This window comes from Dreissena polymorpha, chromosome 4, assembly GCF_020536995.1.
Source record: "Dreissena polymorpha isolate Duluth1 chromosome 4, UMN_Dpol_1.0, whole genome shotgun sequence".
Classification (NCBI taxonomy): Eukaryota; Metazoa; Mollusca; class Bivalvia; order Myida; family Dreissenidae; genus Dreissena; species Dreissena polymorpha.
In genome coordinates, this window is record NC_068358.1 from 119,972,363 (window position 1) to 119,988,511 (window position 16,149).

The following is a 16,149-nucleotide window of genomic DNA, read 5'->3' on the forward strand; positions in this document are numbered from 1 at the left end:
GGATCCATAGCTTTCAGAGCTAGTACTCAGACTGGGGCTCGAACCCGGGACCTGCCACTGTTGGTGCAAATTCTCACATCGGAATTCAAGCCGTCGCTTATAGGGTAAGTCCTCAAACCGAGGCTCGATCTAGAGACCCAAAGCTTTCAGTGCTATTGTTCGTACCGTGATTCGATCCCCGGGACCGTCGAAAACTCCTAATAAGCTTTAAGGACTAGTGCTCATACCGTGATTCGAACCCAGGGACCGTCGAAAACTTAGGCATCTAGCACTAGCCTCGTAAGCGATGGTTCCCGGGATTTAAGAAATATCAATCACAAGGCTCCAACTTCAAAGGAATTGCGGAGCTTTCTTACATAATAAAAGTCGTAGTCGCATGGTATTTGCGTTTTGCGTCCTATTTGGTCACGTGGTTCTTTTTCCCGGTTGTTTTGGCATTCATGATATATGAGGCTATTAATAGATGCGTCTGTCGATAAACAAAGGAAAGTTTACGGGTTATAACAACGCAATAGGTTACGCTCTCGCATACAACTTAATGACGTAGTACAGGTCGTAAAATGAGAGATTCGGGAAAAAGTTGACGCTTATTTATATCAAAGACCCATATTATCTATAGGTCTTTGTTTATATTCTCAATTTATAAAACGTTGAACATAAGTTCAACAATAACTTCAGCGATACGATAGACAAAAAAAAAATTCATAATTGCTAAACCCGAATATAACGAACAATTTATAATAATAATACGAATGCAATAGCAGAAGGTAAGTAGAAGGTTAAGCTTGTTTATATTCACAGTTCTCAATACATAGACAGTTGGATATGAGTTCATGAATTACTACAGGCATACTATAGGCAACCTCGAAAATGCTTTTTAATCGCTAAAACCGAAAACAACCTAATATATTATATTAAATATATTTATAACAATAAATGTCTTTTAAAAATGTAGTCGGCGTATACGCTGACTTTGAAATAAAATTAGCAATTTACTTTTCTAAATAATTAAATACAATTAAACAAAAGTTTAACTATTGTGTTGTGTTTTTCACTTGTAAGCTGCATATTCACCGCATGAAATGTGTGTTAGCATTGTCAAACCACACATTAGTGTGAGTAAAATAAAAAATATACTACGGGAGAGCACTTCATATGTGTCCTCATATGCCTTGTTATGAGTATCTTTCTTCACTATCGAAATATATCGTATGTTTATATTTGATTTAAACGCAGTTTTCTTTCGACACATTTAAATCACACGTCAATAGCGCCGTCATGCGAAAATGGGTCTTATGCGTTTCGGCAAGCGTTTGCTTAACCCAACATGTGCTTTTGCGCAGTCAGGCCATAGGCGATGCTGTTCGCTTTAAAATCACTCAATATGTTATGTTTCTCCTTACCAGAAGGAGTGATAGCTGAGTGGGCTATTTATATGATGGGCGCATATGGAATAAGACCCATTTTCACATGAAGAGGGTCATTACAAAATCTCATTGCGAATTGAAAATGCCACATTTAAGAACAATGCTTTTTGATACAAAATTGAATTGAAAATAGCAAACTTGTTAATAACGGCAGCCTATCCACACATTAAGGAATGATTTCCAGACGTGCTGACCAAGTACGGCAAACATTGTGGTATGATAATTAAACGATTTTCTCTTATCGTGACACTATACTATTTCGCTAATGATTGTTTTCTCATCTTGGAGGCGAAAGTGAAATTCTGCGAGATGGATTGTAACGCGTAATTGTAACAGGGCCACAATTTGTGTCGTTTGAGCATACAGAGAGTAGTTCGGAATTCCTTACACTGAACAGTGCTACATCCTTTGAATTGAGCACATACGCAGTGATATAGCAAAAATTCAGAGGTTGTATCTCGAATCAGCTTATTAAATATTCGAATATATTCATGCGTGTCTGTTGGCGTTATGTAAAAGTCACTAAGATGAAAACTGAAACAGCTATGCCTAAAAGCGCATGAGTGCTCTATACCTATGTTTATGTTAGCGTTGTTGACACCGTGTGAACTGCTCGGGTAATAAGTAAAGCATAAACAGCAATGTTTATATACTTTTATTCCTCCATATACAAGATACGAAGATTGTTGTATATTTTGAATTTGTATATGGTGTCAAAAATCAAAAGTACACGGAACTTTCATTATGAATTTATATTCTTGGTGAGATAGTCATTTGATATAAGAAAAAAATATTCCTTTAATATGGTGACTGCAAATTTTCTTTATATTAAGTTATCATTACCATTTTCATCATACTTTCTATGCTTTCAGAACTTCCAAAAAGCATGTTGTTTTTATTTTGTCTTAGTTATTTCTATAAAAAGTGCACACAAAACTCGACCCTTGCGCTATGAAACACACTTTATAAAGTTGAATGGCGTGTGTTCATTTCAAACTTGCGATTGATTTTCAAAAATGAATTGCGTGTTGAATTATGCAATAGCGAACATCTTCAGTGCCTTCAGCGCTTTGAATGTTATTGTTATTGGACGCGGATGTCGTCGGTATGAGTCGGCTATGATAGTGTGTCAAACCATTGCTGAATATACAGCTGAATACGGTGGTAGATCTTTATTTGACTGTTAGTTACTTAGACTACTTTAAAATGTGGTTTCTTGAATAGGCTTTCAATGCAAAGCTGAAATCAGAGCATAATTCGGGGTGAAATTCGGGAAGTCTGTTTTCGAGTTTCATTTTGTGTTTTATATTATTATTGAGCACGCATATGTCGGAGGACTAACACGTAAATAACAGTTTTTCAATATAGATCTGAACTCGGAGCTGAATATAGAGAAGGTCTATATTCGATTAGGTACTTTTTATTATTGTTATCCTCAGCAATCGAGCGGAGGTCGCGATATGTGGCTCCTAAAAAAATATTTCAATGTAAAACTCATTTCAGAGTTGAATACAGAACTAGGGTTTTGTTAAATTTGGTAGTAAGTTTGCTTTTATTGATTTAATGTCTCCAACAAGTGTAGTGAAATGAGTTACATGTGTGAGTATTTCAAGTTAGAGCTGAATAAAGTCCTGAATAGGCTGTATTCGATGTTGAGTTACCTTGCCTTGTTATTTTTCTGAATAATTAGAATCTGAAAAAAAGGCTTTTAAAGCACAGCTGACTTCAGAGTTGAATACGAAGCTAGGTATGTATTGGACTAAATGTTTAGTTTTGCTTCTTGTAGTTCTTATTTTTACGTAAATCGTTGTGGCACAATGCATTCCATTTAATTTCGATTTTTATTCATACGACACACGAACACTTTTATGGTACATGAACATGTGTTTAATAATATTCTCTCACACACAAAAAGCATTTTGGATCTTGTTAAATCAATGTTACCTGACCACATCTAGCGTTGAAATTTTAGCTTTTGCTACAGTGAATATTTGTGTGTGTTTCTTAAGTTTATTATATGAAATATTGCACGAAATATTCGTTGATTATCAGAAAGCATGTGCTGTTAAGTGCTTTAAGAATATGTTGTAATACTTATGCTGGATTGTGTATGTAAGCAAAAAGAAATATGAAAAGTGAGTTGTAAAACATTTTTTTATCCTGGAAAAATTTCTGGTGATTCATTTTCCAATATGGTTATTGATTTATTAATGTGGTAAACCATCTGATAACAAAATAGGTCTGAAACTCATTAATTTTACGTTGCTATCTTTAAACGTTTGTATTTAATTTTAACTATGATATAATTTCTTTGGGAAGTAATGCAATGTCTTAATGAAGCAAACGTATGCGTATCACATTATTTTCTATTAGATAAAGCCGTGTTAGAACTTAATCGCACAAAGAAAACACATACTATTTTAAAGTATGAATTTCAACGTAAAACGTAATATAAATTATTACATAAATCTACATCGATACAAAACTATAAGCACAAAACCCAACTTTAATACCGTAATAATAAAATTGCAAATCTTACCGTACCGGTTAGATTTTTAGTACTTCCGCCTCTATGTTTCGCCCTCACGAATCCAAGACCAAAAGGCCGATCAATATCAGTAAGCATATTGTTGCAGTAAAGATTCAGAGAGATTTTTTTTTAAATATATGCTTTTTATAAATCAGATATCAAAGTCATCCAAATGTATGATAAATAAACAAAACACTCAAATGTGTATGAGTATCCTTATTCCGGACACTTTGACAGCTGGAAGGAAGTTCTTGATTGTTTTATTGTCCTTCACGTGAACGTGCTCAAACAAACATTTACATTAAATCCTTGTTGTTTTGCACATTTGATGTCATGAAACATTGGGAAAAGGCCATATATTTCTGATGTATTTTTAACGATTTCAATCTGTTAATTTTCAAATTATCTACCATATAAATAGAAATTCCACACCGGCATTTAGTTGCATAGGCGTGGAAAGTAAAGCAGAAAAGGGCGAGTAACAATTATCTCGATGGAAATTCCAACTCTTCGAACTTAAATGTTCAAATGTCAAAACGCTTTCTTAACAGTGTGTGGGGGGGTAGGGACTCGTCACGTGACTCGCAGAATTGAAGAACGAGGCTGAAAGTGTATCAATTTCTAATAGTGCAACGCAACGCCGCATCGGATTTCTACCATTCAGTCTTTTGAACATTCGGCGACGCAATGATATTGTCAACACAAGATTAAATTGTAAGAATTAGCAGTAATCTATACTTCCCGTTATATGTGTTAATCAATAAAGTCAATAAAATAAATGTTCTCCGTTAAAGTACTTGTTGTATTCGATTGTTTGCACACATTTTAACACTCTTCGTTTTATCTTGTATCTGTTTTTCTTTTATCGCGGTGTTTAATCAAAGATCGATTAATAATCTTGTTGATAGATCTGTGTTTTTATTTCCCATGTGATCTGATTGTCATGAATGGTCTTAAGCGGTATTTTTATAAACATGAGATGAACTTTATCAATATAAACTAATGGTACAAACTTATCTGATTTTTTAATTCATTTATTTAAGGCCCTGTTCAATTCATTGTAATAATTTGACGTTTGACGTCATAATTAAATATCCGAAAGGTTAAGTCTAGACATGACCGTTTTAAATTCACTGCAGAATTTCATACGTTTTCACATTATACGAGTTTATGATTTTCATTTACAAGTTCATATAACGGCTTATTTGCAGCAGATTATCGGAATGGTTGATTAATTATTCTAAAACAGGATGAACCCAAAACACATAGAGAGAATGATGTTAGACTCGTGTCCTGTAAATAACGCATAGCCCTGTGTGTTTAAGACTTCCGGAGTGTCACTGGTATCGCCATGTCATATTCTCCGTTCAGTACAGGCTTCAATGCCGTAAGCAACAACGTGTGCGCGTTTATCAGTATGCGTCAAACGGAACCAGCGTGCTTCAACGCACAGTTCGATGAGGCGACGCAAAGCTGCGCACTGTTCAACGGATTCGAGCACGTCAAGAACCTTGTTATGCTAACAAAACAGCTGTTGTAGAATTTGTTGCATATTTCTACGCAAACTAGTAATGGTTCAAACGTATATCGTGAAATGAGTATAATACCATGGTTCTTTCACTGCGTCACATTAATATGTCGATACCAGTGTTGAGAAAATATGAGTTTGGCGCATATTCAGAAAGCCTAATGCAATCACGCTTCACAATTCTTCAATATAAAGTCTTTGTAAATGGTTTGTTGTGAATGTCAGCGTTACAGATTGTATGCCCTCATAACTTGACACTGATCTGTCCATAAATCATGTGGCTTATAAATACAAACATTCAAAGCGTACGTTAAATGACGTCTTGACATTGTTTGGAATTCTCAACTTTATTACGTTTTCCATATGCACGATTTTAAGAGATTTCCCGAGCCAATATTTCCTGCGTCCATGCGGTCAGTTAATAATGTGTTGCCGTCTTTAAATATGTAATAAAACAATCCTAGTGCGAACGAAATACGAATTCATTTACACCCTGCTTGGCAATAGAAATGTAAGTGAACACTCTTATTAAAAAGAAGATTCATTCCAACAGAGATTTAAATATTATTTACAAAGTTACCCATTTTTATCATTAGAACCAATTTTAGCAACCAGATGGCGTGAAGCGAAAGCAGTTAACAGAATTATTAAAACGTACGGGAATGCTTTGCAAAATTCATTCATGAAAGTATATTTAGTCAAAAAAAGTACAATCGATGTTAATGAGTGGTGACATTAAAAATAATATTTATAAAATAGCTTCAGATTTGTATATGCTATGTGACCAAAATAATAATTATATTTGCCTGCAATGGATTCCATGAGAAAACAATGAAAAGATTTACTATTTCAGTTGATGTTTCGTTAAAAACGATTGACATATATAACCATGTTATTTAAAATGTTAGATACAACATGGGGTGAACATTCGGTTGACAGATTGCATCACATTTAACCGATAAATGTATAAGGTGTAATTCCAGATTGTGGGTTCCTGGAACAGAAGAAATGGACGCCTCAGCTAAATATTGGGGATGTGTAAACTGGTTAGTTCCGACACTTAGGTTGGTTGCAAACTGTATCGCGAAGATGATATCGGAGAAAGCAAACTGCGTGATTGTTTCCCCAAACTGAATCACTTTGCTTTAATTACCAATGCTGATTTTGTCTGACGGCAATTTATGAATTGTGGTTAAAATGCAAAAGCTTATTAAGAGTTTGTGTAATTCACGGAAAAGGTAATAACGGTCGTTTTTGTAAATATGGAATATCATTTGATATTTTAGCGTTAAGATGCATACCATAATAAATGTACTTATGTGTTTGTGAAATCTTTTCGATATGTATTGTTTTGAAAGGTACCTTGAAGGAACTTCTCGCGATCGCGGACTAGGGCTACACAGAGATTGAATGGCGGACATAACGGCTGAATATATTGAGAATATTTACATAAGTGAATTGTTTTCGAATTGTGTTATAGCGAGATCGTATACGTAGCAACATCACATTCAATTCATGTTGTGTGTATGAGGACACATGTATATGCATATTGTACAAATTTTTTGGTTGATTTTCGAGCATGCTTGAAGAAAGACCGATATACCTATTTTCTGAACTATAGAAACAAGTGCGTTGTTAGGGCCACACATTGTTTTCTTAGTTGGGTCTTCCCAATGGGGTCGTTTTTCGTTTCGGATACCATTATTGTGAAAAATATATGGATAGATCTGTAGAAAGTAAATACAAATCTTGTTCATCATGTAGTGGTTTTATTTTAAATCGACATGTTCAGGCTCATACCAGCCTGAATTTACATGAAATTTACTACATATTTTACGTAAACATGCATTTATGTACGGTATACAAATTTTCATTCACATCAAGTGTACTTGGTTATATAGATTGAACGTCATACAATAAGTGTAGCTTCATAATGAAAAAATGCAGGTTTAATGTGAAACTCTGTGCACATGTGACTACAAGGTATGCGTCTCTCTCGCAAATCGCACAATATTTGTTGTTTATATATATATTTTAAGAAGTAAGTTCTTTTCGTGTATGAGAAAATGTGTTGTGATATAAAGTCATGTATTGCCAAAATTAAAAATATGCCCCGCGTCATGCGAATCCTTCGACCGTCGAAGCTCGATACCCGCCTGCGCGCGCAGTCTGGTCAGAAGCTTCCCTGACCTTTATTGAGAACACGAAACCATACTTTAGGCTACGCGATTAAACAGGCTGGGCTGGAAAAAAGTCGCATGCCGCTTAAGACCATGATTGTTCCATGACGCATATTAAATATACTTTATTTTTTATTTTTCGGTAACGTTGATAGAAATGTAAACTTATGGGTTTAGGAAACTATTTAAGCCGTACCGGCCAGTGTGCATTTCATTTACCAAATTGGTTGTTGTGAAATTTAAACATGTCAAGATTCGATGTAAGATTCGAACATTGTTAACTGAAGTTTTTACATTGTTAACTGAAGTTTTTTTCGATTCTCTCGCTTTGTACCTTTTTAACATTTAACCTTGGCTAAAAATGGTGTATAGCCTGGGTCTCCTTGTTAAGTTCATAGACTGTTACCTGGTCGGCAGCTTAGACAGGTGCGCCGTGAACTACTTGTTTAAACACACTATTAAATTACCTCAAGATGCGAAATATGCTATACCGGATTCAGGTTTAACCCTTTACAAGGGGTGTTCATTTACTATATCAATACCACGTATTTTGTTTAAACGTTTAATTCAGTGTCGCATTTTACACAGTGTAGTTTTTAACATGTCAAGCGACGATTGATTCATTGAACCATTACATTTACTTCTACGAAAAGCTTACATAAACTTGTCTACCTTGTTACTTTCGTTTTATAAAGAAGGAAAATAAAGAAAAGGTATGTAAAAGCTTGATTTCATTTTGATGTGGGTAAACAAGTGTTCATGTATGTAAATAACAATCTATTATGACATCATTGTTTGTGTTTTATGTGTTATATTAAAATTGATTTATGTTTAAATGGCGTTTACTTGTATGACCTAAATAACTCAGGTATAAGTAAGAAATATAAGGCAGACTGTTGATATTAACAGGCATAATGTTGACATTGTAACAACAACAAGTCCTTATATCATCTCACGGCACATGTTAGTACACGATATTATTAACCTGTTCCTCATGGATATTCCGTTTACATCCTTAGTCGATTCTAATTTTTGATGATTAAAACCGTGGATCAGTGATGCAAATAAGTGAAGACACATGAACCTCATAATGTTCATGTAAATAACGATCACAGTTCGGCATTAACCAAGAGTCTTATGTCAACATCGCAAAGCCACTAGATTGTTGTCGTTTAGTTCGAGATGCGAGTTTCGTATTTTTTATCGTGGGTGTTCATAATCCAAATCATTTGCACGATAAGTGTAGAATTTAATTCGTATATTCATGTGTAAAAATCCTCATAAACATTTGAAGCATAAAATGAACAATTTTAACAGCAATACAACTTAAGTAAAGAATGATAGCTAATGCAAATGAGTTAATTTGTGACACATTTTATGCTTTTATATAAACGATAACGTAACCATTAATCAAACACTAAATAATTTATATAAAATACTGAAATAAATTTACCGTTATTATCACCTGCTAAAGGCGGGGGAATATAGATTTGGGCTTATCCTACCGTCAATCTGTCAGTCCGTCCGTCCATCTGTCACAAATCTGTTTAGTGCTATACCTCAGAAACTATATAGGATATCAACATGAAACTTTATGGATGTATTGATATCAATGTGGAGAAGTACCATGCGCAAGAATTCTAACCCTTCATTTTATTTAATAGGAGTTTTTTCATTTTTAGTTTGATGATTTTAAGGGCTATATCTGAGATATCATGAAAGATTGCCACATAAAACTCCATGGGTGTATTTATTTAAATGAGAAGATGTTTCAGGCTTAAGAACCATAGCCATGCACTTTCTTAAATGATAGTTAATATTTAATATTGCACTTTGTTGTTTTTGTATAATGGAACTTTTCATGGCTATTTCTCATATCTGATATAACATTTTAACATGAAACTTCATGGGTGTATAGAAATCAACGGGAAGAAGCTCCATACACAAGCACCATAAACATGCAGTTTCTCCACTTAGAGTTATTGAACGTTGTTGTGTTTGTCATCATGACAAATATAAGAATATATATTGATTGACCGCGAGCGCTTTGAAGATAGAAAAGCAAAAACTATTTCTGCTTGTATTGTTTTGATTTTCAGAATGACTTTTGGGACCGCAATTATTATTGTTAACGAATTCAAGGACCACCTCAAACTCAAAAGAAATGGCGCTAATAAAGATTATGAAAATATGAATAAGATGTTTAAAGACCTTGGGTTTGATGTTAAGCCGCATTTCGAAATAGCCGCCTCGAAAATACAGACTGTATTCAAAGAAGGTAAATACCGTTCATTTTATGTTATGAGGTGCATGACTGGATAATTATTGTTACAATAACCAGTTCATTGTCTTTTGTACAGATGCAGATACAGCATTTCATCATTTAATCCTAGGAAAATATGGAACATAAGCTGGACTGGCATGCTTATCCTTTGTGTTGATTTGATATTTTATTGAACGTATAGACGATTACCTTACACCTGAGTCCACGTATTCATTATAAAAAAATATACAACTTATTTTAAGGGATTGGAATGAATAAAATGTTTTGTTCATATTAGGGTAGAGGTTTTTAATATGGGTTCGTAAAAAGCGTTTCAATAATACAGTGTATGTCAGTAGTATAACGCATTTACTAACATGTAAGGCCGTCTGTGGTTCGCGACTGATTATTATTGCGATGAAAGGGTGTTTATCAATATTATCATCCCAGGTCTATATCATCAAGGTTATAATGCACGCCGGACTTCGCAACAAAATCTCATGTGACCTGTATATTTTCATTATTTAGAACACGCTCCTTTGCAAAATAATATAGTATTACTTCATGTCTTGTTAAGTACTGGAATGTAGTTGCTTATGTGTGTTTAATTTTAGAACAATAAATACGTTTAACGGCATATATAATGATACAGCCCAGGTGTAACAGTTGCACTTACCTGTTCAACTGACTGCCTTTTAAGTTGTTCATTCAATTCTGGTGACATTATGTGACTATATAAAACAATTGACAAATGTACACAACTGAGTCTATATAATCTAAACATCACCAGAACTTTTATCTAGCGGTGAGCTATCCATTTGAATACTTTGTATTTTTCATTGTTTTTCTAAATAAGGCGCCATTATGTCTCATCGTTATGACATTTGGTAAATGACGTCATGTATCGTTCTAATTTCTTGGTCATTATTTATGGTCAGTCACGTCACTGACCGATTTTGGTCACTGGTGCCCAGAATTCTGGTAATTAATGCCCAGAATCTTGGTCACTGCCCAGAATCTTGGTCACTGACCAATTTTGGTCATCAGTATTAAACAATAAGTAAAAACAGTGGACAGTTGAGTTTTAGTCAAGATCTAGGATAGACGTAATTTTTGTTAAGAGAGCATTCATTTTTCGAAGTAAATACCTTAAGTTTTAAAGTAATAATCCAGTAAATTGAAGTTTGTTTACATTAAGTAACACTGATTTTGGAAGCATTTAAACACTTTTATTGCATTATTTACACATAAATAATGAAAGAACGCAGAACTGACTTATTGTGCGTCACACGCCATTAACTTTGTAAATACTACCTTAGTATAATTACCGGGAAGCGGGCGGTTAGGAATCACATTGTGTTGCTGTCTAACGGGTTGTTTATTGCGATTATTGTCTTCGCACGAAGTTTATTGCGATTATTGTCTTCGCACGAATACATTATTGTTTAAACGTTTATTATGGACTTGTGTCATATTTCAAAACGGATGGAACAAGCGTAACACTATATTAACAGCTATTTGAAAGCTATAAGTAATCAAGTCATTAAAACGGTATACCTCAAAGCAGAGGTACGCAACAATATTATGCATTTTAATACAGTCAACTGTGGATACGTGTATCATGTTTTCTGATAATAATTATGTATGTGTCAGCTAAGTTGAAAAAAACATGAAATATTGAAACTTCGACGTTCTGATCTTTTTTTTAAATGCCGTCGAGACTACCGAATATTGGACTTTTCGAATACTTTGACAACCGAATATACGTTTACAAATTGTGCAACTCGATAACTTCTCTACTTTATGCATACGTTGTCTGTGTCATTTCCTATACATTCAGCCATATTGACATCATTTTAAACGTAAAAATATGACTTTTTTTACACACTTCATGAACTACAGCGTCTTCAATACAAAGTGACATCATCGTGTTCGTCATTAGCACGCATGGAGAAGAAAGTCACCTTGCGAACATCAGCTCTAACGGATCCAAGGTGTACGATCAAATGATAATGGGTAGCGACGGACAGACGGTATCCGTCAATGACCTTCTCAGTCTGCTCGATAATGACGCGCTTAAGGGAAAAACTAAGCTGTGTTTTATGCAGGTAAATGTTTACGAAAAATTATCTTGAGAGCGGAAATTTATTACAGTCATCACGGATAATTAAATTGACGATTATTACTTTATATTCAAGGAGAAGTGCAATAAGTATTAATAGTTCGCATACATGTATATAATTAATTAAATGTTTGTTGTTTTTATTGTTGTTTTCAAATATCAGCTTTTTCCATAACACACATGTTTAAATACATTATCAAATTAAAATAATATAAAAATGTCATCGATCCTTTTGGGTGCGTGTACCCAACATTTTTCTCTATTTATGTAGTTTTCTGTTTATGTATCAACATAATATTTGTGAACATGGGAACATGTTGTATATTGCACAGCGTCTATACCTTTTTTATTTTATGTTGTATATAAACATTTTTATTTATTTGTATGTAGTTTTCTTTTGACAGTGAGTAATCTAATTTTCCACGTTAACAATAAATATGAATTTAAATGGGAATATGTGATGGAGTCATTATCATTATGTGAAATGAAAAACACGATAATGTACCTCGTTAAAAGTTAATGTCTTTTTAAACTTTAAAAACAATATTTACCAAACATACGTAAAGGACACAAAACATCATGGTATATGATTAGAAAATATTTATTTAAATAACAAAGTGTACAAATAACGCTCACTTATCCAATACAATTATTAAACACAATCATATTAAACTAAAGTGACACGTTAATTCAGATATCTAATACATCGCAATAACTTCGTTGAACGTGGATAAACAATCGTAAATTTATTCTTAGGCGTGTAGATCGATCACAAATGGTGACCCGACACAAAAGGTGGATCTGGGCGTTACTGTTGGGGTTGCGGACGGGATGCAAATCTATAAAGCAAAAGATGAGGACAAAGCAGACGGCATGGTGCGTAAGGCTCAGAAAATTTATTCACATTGCAAGGCAAAAGCCTTAGTAATAAATTGCTTTGTGCCTTTTTATTAAGTGTATTATTTGTGTAGTGCTGTCATGTTGATGTTGATACAATGTACGGTATAGGTAATTGTATGTTTACTGCCCAAAGTGGGTTGACAGTGAAGATGAGACAGACCCAGGAGAAGGGGACACCGGAGTGATGCCGAAGCTCCCCGAAACAGAAATAGGACCACAAAAATCTGCGAACTACTCTAAAAGTGAAATAGCGCCAGAAAAATGCGAATCGGAGATTGCAATAGCACCTGTTCAGTGTCCAAGAGATTGTCTTGTCATGTACGGGGTTCAACCACGTAAGTGTGCAATGATTGTTGCATGGTGTTTGATGGCTAGATATAAATCACATAATAAAATATGCTTCAGCATATTTTTATAGACATTGGAATTAGAGACTATGCGGTAATACATCTCTTGTCTTCATCATTTGCACAGTATATGCTCCAAAAATGATCGAAAATTACAGTTCAATAAATAAGCTTTTGAACTAATCCCGATCAAACAAATAATTTTTAGAATAAATAAAAGCTACGGATTGCTGCAATTGATCATCAATAGGAGTTCCATAAATGATAACTACACTTGCATATGTAGTGTTTGAACAATTTTTAATGGAAAAACCAACAATCAACTCCCAAAGTCGTGAGGTAATTACTGTAACTTTATAAATCAATCGAACGTTACATAATAAGCGCCTACATCATATACGTTAATATAAGCGTACCAATGTTTCTCGGAAAAAAAAGAAGAAAAATATATTTCAAGATAATTACTTTATTGCACCATATTCATAAGAGAACATGTATTACATTTTAAACAATATATTGCAAAAGCTCTTATTTTGAGGACCATATAAACGGTTTTGTTTTAGACAAAGAGGCTTTGCGGGGGAAAGAAAAGGGGTCGTGGATGTTACACTACATGTTTCAAGCGCGCGACATCCTAACAGAAAATGACGGAAATGTCTTGAAGTACTTGACAACTGTCCTGAGGAAGATGGCTGACCATGAGTCCAAGTATGAAAAACAGAGAGTGAAAATTTGCGGCACAATTTATCATCGATTGACTCGCGAGGTTTTCATTAAGAAAATGTAATACCAGTTTTCATTGTTCGATACAATATGTATAATAGTTTGGGTGTGCGACAATTTAGATAATCATTTCAAATTTAGTTGTCTTAATATGTTTGTTGTTTTGACGGAACAAAGCCGCGCGTCATGTAAAGCAGACGACATAGAATTGAAGTAAATTGAAGGCGTATAATAATCATAGACGACACTCTCTTAAAGGGTGAATGTTAGAAACGACTTTTTCCGCGGGCTACAACGTGTTTGAGCTTAGTTTCATTTATAGGTCGCATTGTTCGATAAACGCTTAAGGTAGTACAACTGTAATGGGCAATATTCAAAAACCCATTTAAAGTATTATGTTCAGAAACTTCAAACCATATGTGGTCTTATTACCAATTTTAGTGTAGCTTTCCAGGCCAAATATTTTTTCGTGATTTTTTCTGTATGATGACCCATAATTTGAATTTTCTTCTAGATTAAATTACACCTGGGGATAAATAATTCAATAAACTCATATGTTTTAGCATTTTTTGTTAACAATGTTTGTATATTTAGTACATGATATGATTGTAGATGATAAAATAATATAATACAAGACAATTGAGTGATAACAATAATGGAACAAATCTGATTTATTATGTAAGGTCTTTAAAAACTACAAGTTCGACCCGTGTATGCAAAACTCATCCTTCCAAAATTTTCTCTTTTTTTATAAATTGTATGTTATTTCTTTGGAATTTGAGCATTTATATTTTATCAGAGACATGTGATGAGCTTAAATCAAATTAAAAAAAAGCAAGTTGCCCTTGTATATTTTTAACAATTCACAAAATATTTTTCAAGAAATTCAAAACCACATAATCGCAAATGGACAAAATATGCAAAATATACCAATTCAGTTACCACCGTCAATGTTCGTACTCTCTTTATACATATATTTAATACATTATGCAGTTATGCTAAATCTGCCGATGTAGGGATGGCGTTGGTGAGGTGGGGTGGCGGGTAAGGGTGGAGGGGTAGGCGTGAGTAGGTCTGAAAAGTAAAAAAAAAATACAACGTTGTATATTAAGGATTTTTCTATGTTAACCATGATCTATAACATTGTTAGATTTAAATTCTAATGACCACCTACCCAACAAGCGTGTATTCATTTAATAACAATGTACAAACAAACATATTAATGCAAAATTTCATAACGAAACTAAATAAGCGTATACTTATAAGTTCCTTTGAAATGGACATGGCTTTCTACATTATATCCTGCAGTTAGTTACAAATACTCAAGCAAATTCGGTGACACTTGACATCATGCATATAAAAGGCAATGTAGGGATTAAGTACAACCCTTTATTTTTCACCTTATGTGATTTATCAGGTTACTGTTACTAAACATGGAAACAAAAAATCACACAAAATGAATCCTACGATAACTCAAAAAGTACTAAAGGTGCTTTGATGAAATTGTGTGCACTTATAAATAGCATTATGGAGATTCTGGGCTTTAGCACTGTGGAAAGCAATTGTATTTTACACAGCCAATGGGGAAAAGCTGTTGGTCATTACATCTTTTGAAGACAAATTCACAAATTGGAGCAATTTTCTAAGTGCTGCCACATCTGCAATAGCATCGTGTGCATTGTATGTTTCACCAATCAATTGTAAAACTAAATCAACTTTCTTCAAGGACTGCTTTCGATATAATTTTTTGAATATTGATAGAGAATCGATAAAAGCACAGTTATACAAAATATCATTTGCACTAACATTTACCAAGATAGAAACAAAAATTGTTAAATCAAAACGACGACCATTATGAACAACTAAGCACTCATTTTGAAACTTTTCAAGCCAATGTATAATTCTTTCGACGGCCATTCATATTGACACTGGCTGCACAACTTATCCAATGAATGACATTGCCCCATAGTCATTGAAATGCCTGTAACTCGTAAAGCCTCTTGACTTATTAGAACAGTTGACGTGACGTATGTTGCGAACTGACTACCAGACTGGACTTCCGCCGATGCATATGAGTAACCTGCGGGAGTTCCCTTCCTTCAACTGGAAACATAGTTGACATTGTAATC

At 34.0% G+C, this 16,149-nt stretch overlaps 2 protein-coding genes across 4 annotated transcripts in view; both read left to right on the forward strand.

Annotated features, from left to right (window-relative positions):
- Nucleotides 1-14,267, forward strand: part of LOC127876164 (uncharacterized) — a 102,027-nt gene extending 87,760 nt beyond the window's left edge. Inside the window, exons 1-6 of one of the 3 annotated variants that reach the window (XM_052421165.1) lie at nt 8,163-8,378; nt 9,765-9,943; nt 11,831-12,036; nt 12,807-12,926; nt 13,084-13,285; nt 13,861-14,216. In XM_052421165.1, coding sequence (XP_052277125.1) covers nt 9,766-9,943; nt 11,831-12,036; nt 12,807-12,926; nt 13,084-13,285; nt 13,861-14,084 — 930 coding nt within the window. In that variant the 5' untranslated portion in view covers nt 8,163-8,378; nt 9,765 and the 3' untranslated portion in view covers nt 14,085-14,216. The other 2 variants (XM_052421166.1, XM_052421164.1) reach the window with 2 other exon arrangements.
- Nucleotides 1-16,149, forward strand: part of LOC127876160 (uncharacterized) — a 103,522-nt gene that overhangs the window by 65,773 nt on the left and 21,600 nt on the right. The window lies entirely within an intron of this gene.